General features: G+C 41.9%; 1 protein-coding gene across 1 annotated transcript; it reads left to right on the top strand.

The window, feature by feature from the left end:
* Nucleotides 1–1,031: 1,031 nt before the first annotated feature.
* LOC138889683 (serine/threonine-protein phosphatase 7 long form homolog) lies at nucleotides 1,032–1,757 on the top strand. The gene has a single exon (XM_070173018.1). The coding sequence runs from the start codon at nucleotides 1,032–1,034 to the stop codon at nucleotides 1,755–1,757; it is 726 nt and encodes a 241-aa protein (XP_070029119.1).
* Nucleotides 1,758–17,307: the final 15,550 nt, after the last annotated feature.

The raw sequence follows: 17,307 nt of genomic DNA, 5'->3' as shown, positions 1-17,307 counted from the left end.
GAGCCTTTTAGCGTAGTAAAATGTAGAGCCTTTTAGCGTAGAGTCTATGTAGTTTAAGTATGTAGTAACTGCAAACTCTATCCAATTACACTTTACAAAATTAATTATTTAATTTATAACAATAAACTTACAAAAGTAACAAATTAATATATGTTGTAAAATTAACTCAAATATTGAGCCTGGAACCCATACATAATTAATCAGTACAATTTTAAACATAATTAATTACTTAATTTATTAAGCTAACACACACAATTCTAAAAATGTTGAAATTAACACGCATAATAATTAAGGATAACTCGGTGCTACCGGGCCTCAAATATCGAGCCTGGAACCCATACATAATTATTAAGTCCAATTTTAAACATAATTAATTACTTAATTTATTAAGCTAACACACACAATTCTAAAAATGTTGAAATTAACACGCATAATATTTAAGGATAACTCGGTGCTACCGGGCCTCAAATATCGAGCCTGGAACCCATACATAATTATTCAGTCCAATTTTAAACATAATTAATTATTTAATTTATTAAGCTAACACACACAATTCTAAAAATGTTGAAATTAACACGCATAATAATTAAGGATAACTCAGTGCTACCGGACGTCAAATATCGAGCCTGGAACCCATATATAATTATTCTGTCCAATTTTAAACATAATTAATTGTTTAATTTATTAAGCTAACACACACAATTCTAAAAATATTGAAATTAACACGCATAATAATTAAAGATAACTCGGTGCTACCGGGCCTCAAATATCGAGACTGGAACCCATACATAATTAATCAGTCCAATTTTAAACATAATTAATTATTTAATTTATTAAGCTAACACACACAATTCTAAAAATGTTGAAATTAACACGCATAATAATTAAGGATAACTCGGTGCTACCGGGCCTCAAATATCGAGCCTGGAACCCATACATAATTAATCAGTCCAATTTTAAACATAATTAATTATTTAATTTATTAAGCTAACACACACAATTCTAAAAATATTGAAATTATAATAGACGACATGGACTTTCCTCCGCCTGCGCATCCCGGACCTGCCGAAGATCAACTACTAGTGTTGCAGGGCAACCATAGGTCCTCCTTTGTATGGGAGGGACAACTACCGATGCAGCCTCTCCGCCCCAGGAGACTTGACGATTTGTGGGAGTTTATCGGGGAGCATCCTTTCCATGCCCGCATAGTCGCGCGCCTACAGGCTACGTGCTTCTATACGATTTTTGAGCTTGGACGGATGCAGCTTGATTGGTCTCTCATCACGGCCTTGGTAGAGTGGTGGCGACCGGAGATGCACATTTTTCACTTGCCCACTGGAGAGGCCACCATCACGCTGGAGGATGTTCAGGTTTTGTACGGGCTGCGCGTAGATGGACGGGCCGTAGCACTGCCCCAGTACATTAGATCCATGACGCGTGCACAATTTTTGGATATGATGATGCATTTTACTAGTTATAGACCTCAGGGTGACGCTGGGGGCAGTCGCGTTGCTTTGTCAGCCATCAGAGATCATATGGCATTTTTGCACCCAGACATTACCGGCGAGATGGAGGATCTCCATATTGAGAGGTACACGCGGTTGGCGCTGCTCCTGCTTTTCGGGTGTGTCTTGTTCCCGAACACTTCGGTGAGTAAAACTCTAAATAAAACTTCTTCTGAAAGCTGTCCTCACACTCATCCGACCATACAAATGAAGCACCCTTCTAAGTCAACTTGGTCAAGGGCGATGCGATAGCTGAGAACCCCTAAATAAACTGGCGGTAATAACCCGCCAAACCAAGAAAGCTGCAAATCTCTGTGGCTGAGGACGGCCTGGGCCAACTCTGAACCGCCTCTATCTTCTTCGGATCAGCCTAAATACCCTCGCTGGACACCACGTGCCCCAAGAAAGTCACTGAACTGAGCCAAAACTCACGCTTGGAGAATTTTTCATAAAGCTTCTCCTCCCTCATTCTCTGCAACTCAACTTTCAAATGCTCCGCATTCTCCCCTGACTATGCAAATACACCAGAATATCATCAATGAAGACTATGATAAACGAGTTGAGATAAGGCCGGAACACACTGTTCATCAAATGCATGAACACTGCTGGGGAATTGGTCAGCCCAAAATACATTACCAAGAACTCATAATGACCATATTGGGTCTTGAAAGCCGTCTTAAGAATATCCGAGTCCCTGATCTTCAACTGGTGATAACCTGAATGGAGATCAATCTTGGAGAACACTCTCGCTCCTTGAAGCTGGTCGAATAAATCATCAATGCGATGCAAAGGATACTTGTTCTTGACTATTACTTTGTTCAATTGCCTATAATCAATGCCCATCCTCATAGTGCCATCCTTTTTCTTCACAAATAGAACCGACGCACCCCAAGGTGACACACTAGGCCGAATAAACCCCTTCTCAAGGAGTTCCTGAAGCTGCTCCTTTAACTCCTTCAACTCCGCTGGTGCCATACGATACGGCGGAATACAGAAGGGTTGAGTGCTTGGCACCAGGTCAATACCAAAATCAATATCCCTATCCGGTGGCATGCTCAGCATGTCTGCAGGAAACACATCGGGAACAGAATCAATACTAGGAGTATTTACACCGACATCCGTCACAAAGGCTAGATACGAAATACAACCCTTCCTAACCATACGCTGGTCCTTCAAAAGTGAGATTACCCTACTGGGAACATAATCAGTCAAACCTCTCCACTCAATCCGTGGCACACCTGGTATAGCCAATATCACTATCTTAGCATGACAGTCCAGAATAGCACAACACGGAGATAGCCAATCCATGCCCAAAATGACATCGAAATTCACTATACATAATGATAAAAGATCCACTCGGGTCTCCAAACCCCTAATAGTCACCACACATGACTGGTATACATGGTCTACAACAACAGTATCGCCTGCCAGAGTAGATACATGAACAGGTGAAACAAGAGACTCACGGGGCATATCCAAATAATGAGCAAAGTATGATGACACATAAGAAAAGGTGGAACCAGGATCAAATAATATAGAGGCATCTCTATGGCAGACTGAAACAATACCTATAATAACAACATTAGAAGCAATAGCATTAGGTCTAGCTAGAAGTGCATAGAAATGGGCCTGACTGCCACCTGATCGACCTCCCCCTCTAGGGCGGCCTCTAGCTGACTGACCTCCACCCTAGCTGTCTGGGTGGGTGATGGTGAAGTAACTGGAACTGAAGCCGATGGCTGACTCCTTTGCTAAGATGAACCTGCAAAACGACATGAACACTGCCTCCACATATGACCCATCTCTCCACACTCATAGCAACTCCCGAGTGCTGGAGACGGGGACTGAAGGGAACCCCTAGTACCAGAATGACTAGTAGATGCACCTGGCATAGAAGAGCCCTAACCTGGTGGAGCATGGGGTGAACTCTAAGCTGGAAGGGCACTAAGTGATGATTGGCCCTGATGAGAACTGTGAGAACCATGACCTGATGACGCCCCACAATAACCTGGGCGAGCTAGCTGAGCATGCCTGAATGGACGGCCTCTGCCGTGCTGAAACTGACCTCTCGAAGGAGAACCACTATAACTACTATATCCTTGAGGCCTATTGGCCTCCCTCTCCTCTCGTTCCTGGCAACAAACTGACTCAATCCCACGAGTAATGTCCACAACCTCCTCAAAAGTAGCACTAGTCACCCTCTTTCTGGTCATTAGAATACGAAGCTGATAAGTGAGACCATCAACAAACCTCCTAATCCTCTCTCTATCTGTCGGAACCAACCAAATCGCATGGCGAGCTAACTCAGAGAACCTCATCTCATACTGCGTCACAGTCATCTTTCCTTGATGCAACCACTCAAACTGCCTGCGCAGCTCCTCTTTACGAGACTAGGGCACATACTTCTCCAGAAAGAGAAAGGAGAACTGCTGCTAGTTAAGGGGTGTTTCACCAATAGGCCTACGTCTCTCAAAAGCCTCCCACAAAGTAAAGGCAGCTCCAGAAAACTAATAAGTAGGGACAACGACCCCACTGGTCTCCACAATACTCGTTGTACGAAGCATCCTATGACACTTATCTAAGAAACCCTGAGCATCCTCGCCCTCTGCACTACTGAAAGTCGGAGGCTGAAGTCTACTTATGATAGGCTATAATTGCATATTTTAGTCGATTATTACACTCTAATTTTAGTGCACTTTAGTTGAGTTTGCGCTTTAATCGCTAGTGTTGCACTAACAGTGTGTTTAATGCCTTGTAGGAGTGATTCCGAGCTATATAGATGTTATGGAATGAATTCAAGTGATTTGGAGCTTTGAAATCTGAGTAAAAGACCAAGGAACTAAGATGGGATCGTATTCGGGGATCAACAGATGATAAAGCAACAAAACGAAGACTCGAGTAGGCATATTGCATACTGTCTAGTAAAATGCACATAACGTTTTTCTCAGAACTCCATTTGGGATCCACAATATATGGTTGGAAAGCTACTCAAAGAGCTACAACTTTCATGTTTTACGGTTTTTCAAATTCCAAACAGAACAGGGTGAAAAGTGCGGTCGAAACCGCGACCGCGGAGCTGAGGCGGACTGAGGCAGTATACCTGCCATATACCGTGGTTGACCGCGGCCCGGCAGTCCAGACATGAAATATTGTCCTTTTTCGCGTAGGAGAAGGTATAATTGTTTGGGTCCGACCCTACTTGGTATATATACATGAAAAAATGGTATTCTTAAGGGTGGGACACACTTTTGACATAAAAATTAGACCTAAGGAGGCTAAGGAGATTGAGGATTCGACCTAAGGAGTCAAGAATACAATAGGAGCAAGGCGGGGAATTCTTCAACGAGTTTTTCCTTCCTATTCCTATTTTTCATTGTTGGTTATGATTTTTAGTATTGTAGTTTTACATACTATTATGAATAGCTAAATTGTTATCTAGGGTTTTGATAGAACATTTTGTAGGATAAATTCTTGTTATGTTTTTATATAATTGAGCTGTTGGATTTCTCTACTTGTTCAACTACGTGTTTATTGTTATTGATTGAATGACCATCGATTGACTGTGCCTATTTATTATGTGTTGCTTGAGAAAGGATACATATTTAAGTGATTGTTGAACAACGTCACTCCTAACGTATGTGAGAAATCAATACAGCGGGTTTAAAGGTAGGTTTAGAAATAACAAAGCCTTGACGTGGTCATAATGAACGGTTAGATAAAGCCAACTAGCGTAGTTCGAGAGAATATGTCTAGTAAATTGTTGTAGTTGCTCGAGAGAGAATTACGGCACCTAAAGTACTCACGATCAGTAGATAATACATTGGCAAAATTGTAGGGAATATAGCTAGAAGGATTCCGACAATTGGGGAAATTATAACTCTAGACCTCTTTAATTTAGTGTCCAACCCTTTGTCTCGTTAGTTGATAATTTTACCGTTTTCTAGTATTTGCTAGTTAATTAGTTAGAAATATAAATCTCAATCTTTATAATTTAGAAAATTGTTCAAACATGTCTTTTTAGTGATATTAAACATATATAGATAAGCCTTAGTTCTCTGTGGGATTCGACTCCGAACTTTTAGACCAGATTATATTTGCAGCGACCGCTTATCCTTTTTAGGACTAGATTTGGGCGTGATCAAATTTTGGCGCCGTTGCCGGGGAACTAACGGTATAGTTGTAACTGTATATATTGCGTTACCAAGTTTACAAGTAATGGCTCCCGAGCCGAGAAATCCTCGATGACTCGGGGATTGCTGTCAATCACCATCCCCGTCGACTTATCAAAACCTGAGGCCATAAGTGCACATGCAGGTAGGCTCGGTCTCGTAAGAATTATATAAGGCAACATCAATATCTATAAGACCTCAAGCAAGGCATGAACCATACTTGTACCAAGTATCTAAAACTGTAAGACCTCAAGCAAGGCATGAACCATACTTGTACCAAGTATCTAAAACTGTAAGACCTCAAAGGCATGTAAAACTTGTAAGACCTTACTAGAGGAAGAAACCCGATCTAAAAGTTTAGGCTATATATCGAACTTGTAAGACCCCTAATAAGGCATACCCTCGATATAGATGCCAAAACTACTTCACTCGTGACTTAAAGGCTCCGGCCAAACACAAATGACTCCGGTCACAAGGCTGTACCAGCCAAACTAACGCAACTTGGGGATGCCTGACCGTCGCTATAAATCACAGGCGTTCAACTACTTCGAATATACTTCGGAAAAAACCAGTTAAACAGACTACCCTCGACATAGGAAAAAGAGCTTCGACCATGTTGGCTCCTAAACATTGGCTTCGAGATACTCAGCCTCCGAGCCAAACCACCCGAAGTGCTCGATCATCGCCATATAACGACTCACAATCGAGGTTTTTTATTAAACCTCGAAGAGTCAGGCAAACAGTATTTCAGAAAATCCTTATCTAGGGAAAAATAAAGCCTACATAAAAGGTCGCATTGACCCAAGGCATAAGAGTCACTATCGCCAGCCCACATAAAAGGTCGTACCAACCCAACGCGTAAGAGACTAAGGGCCAGCTTGCAATTCAAAAACTTGAGGGTCGAATGAGCTCGATTCAAAACCCGATTCGGAGACTGAACCCAAAACAGTTAACTAAATATGCCTAAGAGCAAAAGCGTAAGAGCCATTGTCGCCAACACTAAAATCGAAGGTCACACCGACTAAACGCAAAAGAGCCACTATTGCTAGTGCTAAAATCGGAGGTCGTGCCGACCCGGTGCGTAAGAGCCTAAGGGCCAGCTTGCAATTCAAAAAACTTGAGGGTCGAATGAGCTCGAGTCGATACCCGTCTTGGAGTCTGAACCCAAAATAGTTGACCAGACACGCCTAAGAACACAAGCATAAGGGCTCGAATGCCAGATTATGCTAAAAGGTCGTATCGACCAAGCGCGTAAAAGCCTACAGGATAGCTTAGTGAGCCTCAGGGCCATACCACGAATCTAAGGATTCCTCCTGAAACCAGTTCATCTAGAAAAAATCAAGGCAAAAAGAAATGGAGGAGAAATAAAACCGCAAAGCTTTCCTTTTATACATATATGCGGAAAAATACAAGCTCCATTTACAACATACTTCAAAAGTATTATACAAAATCAGAAAAGGAAATCTATGTCCCCCTTAGGGACTATATCCCATCAGCCTCATCCTCTCTATCCTCGGTGTCGGAGAGAAGTGACTTAGCACCACGTTCGTCTGCCCTCGCCTGCTTTACCTCTTCTGAGAGGTCAAAGCCCCTAGCATGGATCTCCTCGAAGGTTTCCCTTCGAGACTTACACCGAGCATATTCCTTGCTCCTACCCTCGCGGTCAAGAGTCCTTCTCAGCTCAGCTTGAGCATCGGCAACGTCCTTTGAATAGACCGCCACTTTCTGGTCAACCTTAGTTCGGCTCATTACAACTTTACCTCGGGCATCCATAACCTCGGCCTTCATCTTCAAAAGCTCAGACTCGAGCTTTGTAATCATATCTATTCGAACCAAGTTATTATCACGAGCTAAGCGAAGTTGAACCTCAAGGACGGAAGCTTTAGCCCGAGCACCCTTCTCCGCCGAAGCCTGAACGTCCGCCTGAGCCTTTAACACATCATAATCGCGCTTGGCTCAACCAACTTCGTTCCGAAGATGCTCGAGGTCCTTCGTCTTTTTCTATAACTGAAATAAATGAAACATGAGCCTCAGGAGCTAGAAGAAGGAACACACACTCCCTCGGAACAAAAACTACCTGCCCCTTCCGGTAGCTCTCATAATTCAAGCTCCGACCCGCCTCATACCGTAAGCGTGCCAACTCGACTTCCATTTTATCACAAAGGAGCCTAAGGGATTTCTCAACATCCAAAGCATTCAGTAGCCTGGACTCACGACAAAGCAGCTCGAACTTAAGCTTGTTAAAGGCCTGCAAAAGAAAACTCAGTAAGAAAGGGAAGGCGCGAAACTCAAAGGGCCTGTGCCAAAACTCACCACAAAATGAAGTCGCTGAGCTTCCTCGAGGGTCGAGTGCACATCTGCTAGTATGGCTCCCTCAGCCCCAGAAGATCCAACCCCAGTTGGGATACAGTCTCTCGGTGTATATGATCCCGGGTTTTGAGTATCCCTCGAAGTGCCTTCGACGGAAAAAGAAGACGGCAGCGGAGGAGAAACTGCCTTTTCAAAACCAAAATTCGCGGGTGAAGTAGGATCAGACAATACATCCTCTCTGAGCCCCAGGTCTAGACTAGTATTGCTTTGAGCATCGTCGCCCCACAAAGGAATTTCTTGCTTGTTGTTATCATTCTTTAGCCCGAAAGCTGGCAATCTTTCTCCCTCTCCTAAAGGACATGACCCCACTTTGAGGGACTCCCCAATGCCTATGATGACAGAGTTAGTACGTAGAAAGAAAAAGCACCATTCCGAGAGAAAAAAGGGGGAGTGAATCACATAGCACGTACCGTGGTGTTTTGCCTCCCACCTATCCTTAGATAAAGCTCGCCACTGACGCTCATTGAAAGTCGGGTGGGTCGCTAACTTCGAAACCCAACCCGGCAGATCGGGAACCTCGCCCGGCATCCACGAAATCGCTGCAGAAAAAGAAGAGAAGGTGCATTTACGAAGCTAGCCTTCACCGTAAACAAAACTAAGAAGGTACGAGTGTACCACTTACATGTAAAATTCCATTCCTCAAGAAATGGCAGAAACTCCACTGGAATAATATCGACAGTCCATATCCGGACGAATTGGCTCATCCACCCCCAATCTCTGTCTTCTTCATCGTCAATAATGAAAGGCGTAGTGGACCGGCATAGTAGGGCTAGTAAGCCTTGATGATGAAAGGGACGATACAACCTGATGAGGTGATTAAGAGTGAATTCAAGACCTGCGTCATCCGCAAAGAGCCTCATCATCAATACTATCCGCCAAAATGACAGGTGAATCTATGCCATAGTAACCCGGTACTTTCGACAGAAGTCAAGCACAACCCCATCAACGAGGCCCAGCGTAAAGGGGTACATGTATACGTTCAAAAATCCCTCGGCATGGTCCATGACGCTCTCCTCCGGGGAAGGTACCCGCAATGCTACCTTTTCTCCCCATCCATAGTCCTTCTTCACCAACTCAAGGTGCTCCTCTCCTATTAAAGAAATGAACTTCGAAGCATACTCCCCACAACCTCGAGCGTTGGGAGTCTTTCTGACGGGAGGTTCCCTCCCGAAACTAAGTGCCCAGAGGCGGAGCTCCCTTCTTCTTGCCGAGCAGACCCTGACATAGCAACCATGGCTATGATAAAATGAAGAAAGGAAAACTCTATAAAAGAGGATAAATACTCAGAATAGCAAAATCTCCAAAAGCGCGAAGACAACCCTATATATGGAAAAAGCGGCGACCACCCGCCTGCCTCAAAGGCCGATTAAAAGTAATGGATAAAACTTTTGTCGCTTTAGAAAGATATGCCGGCGGAATCACCTCGGTCATTTCGTAATCGTGTCATACATTTGACGATATCATACGACTTTTTGGGTTGGAGATCCCGCATCACTGCAAGTCCTGAGATGGTACCCGATCTTGAGGACCTCCATCAAAAAAAAGTTAGGCTCCAGGATACCATTAGCATCACTGCAAGTCCCGAGATGGTACCCGATCTCGAGGACCTCCATCAAAAAGAAGTTAGGCTCTAGGAAGCCATTGGCATCATTGCAAGTCCCGAGATGGTACCCAATCTCGAGGACCTCCACCAAGAAGAAGACATGCTCCAAGGGGCCATTGATATCATTACAAGACTCGAGATGGTACCCGATCTCTAGGGCTTCTCTCAAGAACAAAATAAGTGTTTAATCTCTACTCATATGGGCTTGGCCTCGGGGTACCATCTAAACCTGGGTAGACCCTTATCCGGGATCTATCTACAACGCCTTAAGGCTATCTACACTAAGTTCAAAATAGGTTTCCAGGTGGCCCGAGTTTGAGCAAACCCCCACTCGGGGACTATTATCGAAAGCCTAAAGGCAGTCTCTATTCTCGGGATTTCGAGTGAATCCCCTCTCAAAGATTATCACAGGGTCTAAAGTCTAAGTCTCGGTTTGAGGGTTCGAAGCCCTACTCTCATTCAACTCGAAGTCAAGGTCCCGACGACCCGAGTTTATCAGTCCAATCTGGGCTCGGTCCAAGGAACGACAAAGGGTTATGCGGGGACTCGTTTTGATCGATCAAGGGCCAGAAAAAGTACTTGCACTCGGGCTCAGTATTAATGCCGACCGGTGGATTCGTGCATTCAAAATCTCTACAAATGCAAATAAAAGGAAACATAGCATAAATCAAAGACAAAATTGGAGGAACATCTTTATATTCATAAGCTCGTGATTACAAAAGCCCACAAAGAGTCCTTACATATGATTACAGAAGCCCACAAGGGGTCCTTATATAGAAATAAAGAAGCAAAAAAGTACACATATAGTAAAAGCCAATATCCTAATCTATTCTCGGGGGTACATCTTTGGCGACAGTATCTTCGAGCACCATCTCCTCAGGGATGCATCCTCGGCGGCAGTATCTTTGATCACCACCTCCTCGGGGGTCCCATCTTGGTCCTCCTGAATGATATCTCCGAGGGAGAAGATGAAGAAGAGGAAAGTGATGGAGAAGAGGAAAGCGGCACAGAAGAAGAAGAAAGGGATGAAGAAGTGGCTGGGTGAAAATCTGGCTAGTATGAATTTCACCAGCACTACTATTGTGAAGCCATTTCTTGAGACATTACACCGGTGTGGGATGAAACCGTTAGTAGATAGTACCACCTCACTCGGCGGAAAGTAGAAGGAGTGAGGCGCCGTATCGGGTAGTCAGGGGAGGTGAGCAGCAGTGTAAAGTACGAACACCCTCTTGAGTAGTGGTGAAGAGTACAAACATTTTCCTGAGTCAGAAGAAATTGGCCCCCCTATCTCCTCATCTCGAGCCAACAACGAAAACAACAATAATAATAGGTTGGTATAATCTCGCTCGGTAAGGAAGAGCCCCGGAAAAAAAACCATGACGTAACTGATGAGAACGCCGCCATGCAACTTTGAGGCCACGGGCGTCAAACATGGGAAATGACAATGGATGAGGATGGAGAGAAGAAATGGGTGAAAGGCTGGTTGAAGAATATTGGAATGAAGAATTGATTCCAGGAAACTCCTATTTATAGAAAGGGTGGCAGCATAACAGACGACGCCATCAATGTCTTTGAAAGACGTACCGGTAGACGCAATTAATGCATTTTTAGGAGATCAACTGGCGGCGACATTATTGCTTTGAAGAATAAGAATCGGCAGTGCATTGAATAATTCTGGAAAGATGAAACGATGGGATGTCTCGGTTATCACGGAGGCTTGCATCATCAGTATGATGTCATCATGGGAAATTCAAAGAGATGGGTATCAAAATCGTTTCTTATCGTTCTACTCTAAGAAACATGGGGACTATCTGTATACGATAAAATCGGAGGGTCCAATTTTCCATCCTTACGATGCCTCGTAAGTACACCTCGAAGGCTCGAGATCATGGTCGAGCTTTGTCCCTTGAGGACCATCGATGCCCGATCTTGGGGTAGTATAGACCAACGGTTATAGAGAGAAGGTGGGCAATTCCCAAGGCGCATAAATAGGGCTGATAGAGTCTAGTGGACTTGTCCAAAAACAAATCAAGGCAGTAACTAGTTGTACCATCTCCATATCTTTATAATTAATGCTTTGTTGTACTATGTTGGGATTCTCCCTCATATATAGAGGGGATCTTTATCATTTTGTAAACATCTGTTGCTTAATACTAAATACACAAGAACATTCTCTCTGATCTCTCATATATTCTCTTGATCTCATTGCTTCATTTATTGTTGATATTTATTGTGTTCTATTTATTGCTTATTATTGGCCAGAAAGAGCCGTCATTGATTTATTACTGTTGTTAGTCACCCATCAATTACCATTGATAGTTCCCAACCGAGCTTCAGACTCGACCTCGAGACCCTCGAATAAGCAAGCCCGAGGCCCCGATTATTAATCATCCGATTTGGTTATCACCTTGCTTTCAAGCTCTTATCTCGTTTCTAAGTCTTTCTCATAGCATCAACTGCTTAACAACTAGCATAAAAATAGATCACGTATTTTTAGAACCATTAAATTAAATTTAATTGTTGTTACCATTTATATGGTAAAAAATCGGTCTAATTGAGATTTGAGCAGAGTGGAAGACGCTCGAGAATGGTTCAAATGAATTCAAGGTTTGAGTGTGGCAATTGGGAATCTTCAGGATATGTATTTGGCAAGAAACTGAGATTCATATTGGATGATGTCAGGACTTGTGGCATTTCTATATCATTATGGATTCTTCATATCAGTATCAGGAAGGCGAAGGTAATGGCTTTAGATTCGCAGAAGGTCTCTTCAGAGTGGGTATCTCAGTTGTGGTACTTTTGGGGTGATTAAGAGAGCATTTAGTGGCTTATGAGCTTTAGGACGGTGTGTTTATGCTAGGGTCTCGTGTGGTGAGTCTTGGCTGAGGATTGTGGTATTATGGCAATGAGAAGTATCAATTTGAAGGTAATTCAGAAGGAACTAGAATAATAGGACAGCTTGGTAGTAGGTTAGATCGGCATGGTAATGGATGCAATTGGCTCTTTTGGTCCGTATGAGGTAGTGAGTTTCTACAAGTATTTTATGGCGGTACTCTTGGGTTTTGGTGGCATGTGTGGCTTGGTTGAGTTAGAGAGATTCAGTTCTGATGGTTTGGTTATGTGCAAATGGGTTTCAGAGATTTCTCAATGGTTTCTACCACGTTTTGAGATTGATATTTTCTACTGGTGTAAGGAGCATGTGATGTATAGTGATTTTCTCCATATGAAATCAAATGGAAAGTTCTTGGCTAATTGAATGAGTAGTTGTTTGTGACTCGGAGTGGATTATGAAGTTCTCGTATTTTTTGTATGATGGCATAGTATATGCGGTGTGTTGTGTTGGATTGAGATTTGCATGTGTAAGATCACAGTTTCGTTTTGAAGGAAAGGCCATGGAAAGTTTTAGATGACTAGGTAAATAACATTATTATTTGGTATGGCTTGATGAGAGTATACATTTCAGAAGGGAGGGATGTGTTTTGATTTATGGATACTTTATTGGTATTTTGGCACTCTCCTAGTTGATCGACTGCTGGTGTTCAAATTTTGCTTTGTGGCACAACAAAATTATTGAAGTATTCCTCGCGGGATGATCGTGTATGATAGATGAGTATTTGGGTATTGCATGATTGATTACGCATTGGTTATGTTCTTTCCTGATTATGGTATTGTGTTATTTGCTCTTTGTGGTTATGGTAATGCACTTTGGGTGCTTGATGTCAAATTTTGCGTGGTAATTGATTTTGAGCAGGGTGGCTCGAGGTACATAATATGGATCAACATTTGGATGGGTCACGCATTGTAGCGGAGGTATATTGAGACCTGAATCCTTTATGTTAGATTCATATGTTTTGGTTATACGGTGTGTGATAGGTTCTTAGCATTGCTTTGTGGCGGTACCTTTCGAGCTTGTGAGATAGTTCCTTCGGCTGAGTCATTCTCCATGATTGATTACATTTGGAATGTTGCTTATTGGTGCACGGATTGCATGAGCTACGACTTTAGACTGTATTAATGTGTCATGTCACTAGAGTGATTATGTTAGATGGGATGAGGTCATCGTCCCTAGAATGGGTGCTATCAGATCAGACTGTGGTATATTTGGAAGGATATTGATGCCGATCGACTTAGAAATTTGCTATAGTTCCTACCAAAGGAGAGTGAGTTCCATAACTTGTTGGTCTGATGAATGGTTATGAGTTTAAGCATGTTTCTTTCATCGTTGGCAGTATATGAAGGTGTTAGAATGAGGCTCTGTTTGATAAGAGGTTTATTACCGGTATTTGGTTGTTTTAAGCAGCTACTGTGATTAGAAGTTATCGCTATGAGTGTTTGAGTTATATGGTATATCATCTGATTTCATCTTGAGTTATGGCTATGGCTTGATACAGTTTGTTCAGACTTATACAGTGTGTAGATGCGAGATTCTGATCTTATAGAAAATTTTGGATGTGGAAATTGGATTCAAAGGCTTATGGGCTAGGTTGGATTAAGAAATTTTAGTCATGTTGTGTTATTAAATCTATATGGAATAGGGTGACGTGGGGTCACCCCCGGGTATGTGCATAGTGAGGTTACACGGCGATTTGATGGCTTTGGAAACAACTCTGGGCACGTTTGAGGACGAACATATGTTTAAGTGGGGGAGGATGTAACGACCCAACCGGGCATTTTGAGCATTTGCACTTTTCTCCGTAGTTTGGGGGCATGAGTAGCTTCGTATGATATATTGGGACTTATGTGCAAAATTAGGATTCATTCCGAGTTGATTTGATATGTTTTGGCTAGAGTTTTTGGAATTCGAAAGTTCGAAAGTTCATTAAGTTTGATTTGAGGTGCATTTCGTCGTTTCAATATTGTTATTTGTGTTTTGAGGCCTCGAGTAGGTTCGTATTATGATATGGAACTTTTTAGTATGTTTAGACGGGGTCCTAAGAGGTTCAGGTGAGTTTTGGATATGTTTGGATTGTGTTGCGTTCGTTTTTCTTATGTTTCGACATCATTTTTTCAAGCATAAATGGTACCACATTGAACAAATGAGCTCCGATTTCTGTTTTATTGAAGCATTAGATCAGTATCATAATTACGGAGGCATAGCAAAAATAATCGTCAAATTTTGACATCGTATGAGGATTTTATGGTGATTTTACTAAGAATTGGGTCGCAAGATTTTTCAGATTAATTACGAAATTGTCACTGTTGCGTATTTAAAAATCTGCACTATTTCCAAATATTGAAACAATCATATCTCCTTCAATATAAGATCAAATGGAGTGATTGAAGAGCCTAACTTGACTATAATTTCACAAGGAATCCATTAGAGGTATCAATATTGAGTTTTGAGATCTTTTGGCATAAGAAACGAGGCAGAACAGTGTTAAAACGAGGGTTTTGTGCATTTAACATATTTTGAGTTTGGGAGCTCAGAATTTGGCAAATTTTCAAGGCACTTTTCAGCATATGAATTGATATAAGTATTCTCTTCTCGATTTTGGTTATATTTCATGAATCTATCTTCTATTTTAGCTTTTGGTTGATGAATTTTAAAGAAGAAATTAGGGATTTTGGCCTAAAGTTTCATAATATAAATTTTTGAGTTTTGAACATCGATTCGGAGTTGGATTTGAGTGAAACTAGTATGGTTGAACTAGTAATTGAATGTATTGACGGATTTTGTAAGTTTTGTCGGGTTTTCGAGGTGCGGGCCAGGATTGGGCTTTTTGCCGATTTTGGGCTTTTGATTAAAGTCAACCTTTTTTGATTGGGATTGGTTACTTTAGCATTGTTTGATGTATTTGAGTTATTTTTGGTTAGTTTCGAGCCGTTCGGAGGTCGTAACACATGGGATGATATTTTTGGAGCATCGCTTGGCCTGCTCGGCATTGGTATTGGCTTGTTCGAGGTAAGTAGCTCTTCTAAGCTTAGTGCTGAGGGTATGAAACCCCGAACTACGTATTATGTGATTGTTTTTGAGGTGACGCACATGCTAGGTGGTGGGTGTGTGAGTGTCCACCCTGTGAATTGGAACTCTGTTGTTCCCAAGGCCCTGTATAGTGGCCCTATTTTGTGGATATTTGTGTTTTCACCATGTGGTAAAGTAATTGAGCTGTCAATCATGCTAAATGTTATGTTTAAGCTTTATGTTGATATTGTTTGTACCCATAGTGGTTATTTCTGTCTGTCATCTCAGTGATTTCCATTGATATTTTTGTACTCATTCATATTCATGTATTCATATCATATCTCAGTCTTAGTTGTTGTTATTGATACATCATATCATTGTTGTTGGGCTAGATTCATGACATTATGTGCCTGTGAGTGAGACTGGAGAAATTCATGACTGGGTGAGGCTAAGGGCCTGAGTGTGAGTGACATTTTTGGATCAGGCTACACGCTGCAACATATTATATTTATTATACTTTATGGGATCGAGCTGCACGCCACAACGATATATTGATTATATTTATGTATATGGATCGGGCTGCACGCCACAACGATAAATTGATTATATATGTATATGGATCGGGTTGTACGCCGCAGCGATATATGGATCGGGCTGTACGCCACAACGATATATGGATCGAGCTGCATGCCACAATGATATTGGGTCGGGCTGCACGTTGCAGCAATATAGCGCTTGGGCTGAAGGAGCCCCTCCGAAGTCTGTACACCCCCAGTGAGCGTTGTCGACTATATATATATATGGATCGGGCTGCACACCGCAGCAGTTATTACACAGTGCTAAGTGATTTAGTGTGCTGAGTATTGAGCTTAGTAGCAGAGGATGCGAGGCAATGAGATTGGCTACTCTGAGAGTGTGAGTACATGTATCATCTCTGAAATATATGGCATTTACATGCATACATGACATACATGCATAGAGATACATTTTCCTCATACTAGATAGTATCACTTCATTCATTACTTATTATACACATTGATATGTGGGTATGAAAAGGCACTTTATACTTGTTATTTGGAAAGAAAATGAGACATTTTATTTATTGTGGAAAGGATATTTGGAAAAATTACAGTTTTCAAACTTACTCGCACTTTTGGCATTTTCGGTAAGAGATCTGGGATTTTCTTTCACTGAGATATTTGAAAAGCATGACCATTTTCTGGAATTGTGAACGAGCTGAGTATTTTATTTTTGAGATAACTTTTTTTTACTTGTATTATGTTATTATGAACTGTTGTGGAAATATTGGCATTGGACCCGATCTTGTGTTAGCTCGTCACTGCTTTCAACCTAAGATTAGGTCTATTACTTACTCAGTACATGGGGTCGGTTGTACTGATACTACACTTCTGCACGTTGCGTGCAGATGTCGGTTGATGTTGTTGTTGTGCTCGATGGTTGCGGAACTTAAAGATGTACCGGCATCCCTATTGTATCTGCCTCATTTGTTCGGGTAGCCTTAGCTTATAAAACTCTATTTATGTACTTTTCAAACAGACTGTGTATTTGTTTCATTGTTGCTTTGTAAACTCCATTCGTAGAAGCTCATGATTTGTACTACCAGTCCTTGGGAAATGTATAAAATTCCGTGAATTACTTTCATTTAATTGTCTTGTTAATATAATTGAAATTGGATAATTAATAATTGGCTTACCTAGTGGGTTGAGTTATATGTTATCACGACCAGTGAATTTTGGG

Source organism: Nicotiana sylvestris, chromosome 4 (genome assembly GCF_000393655.2).
Source record: "Nicotiana sylvestris chromosome 4, ASM39365v2, whole genome shotgun sequence".
In the NCBI taxonomy this organism is placed as follows: domain Eukaryota; kingdom Viridiplantae; phylum Streptophyta; class Magnoliopsida; order Solanales; family Solanaceae; genus Nicotiana; species Nicotiana sylvestris.
Note: the sequence above shows the minus strand (reverse complement) of the source record. Positions and strands in the feature narration are given on the sequence as shown.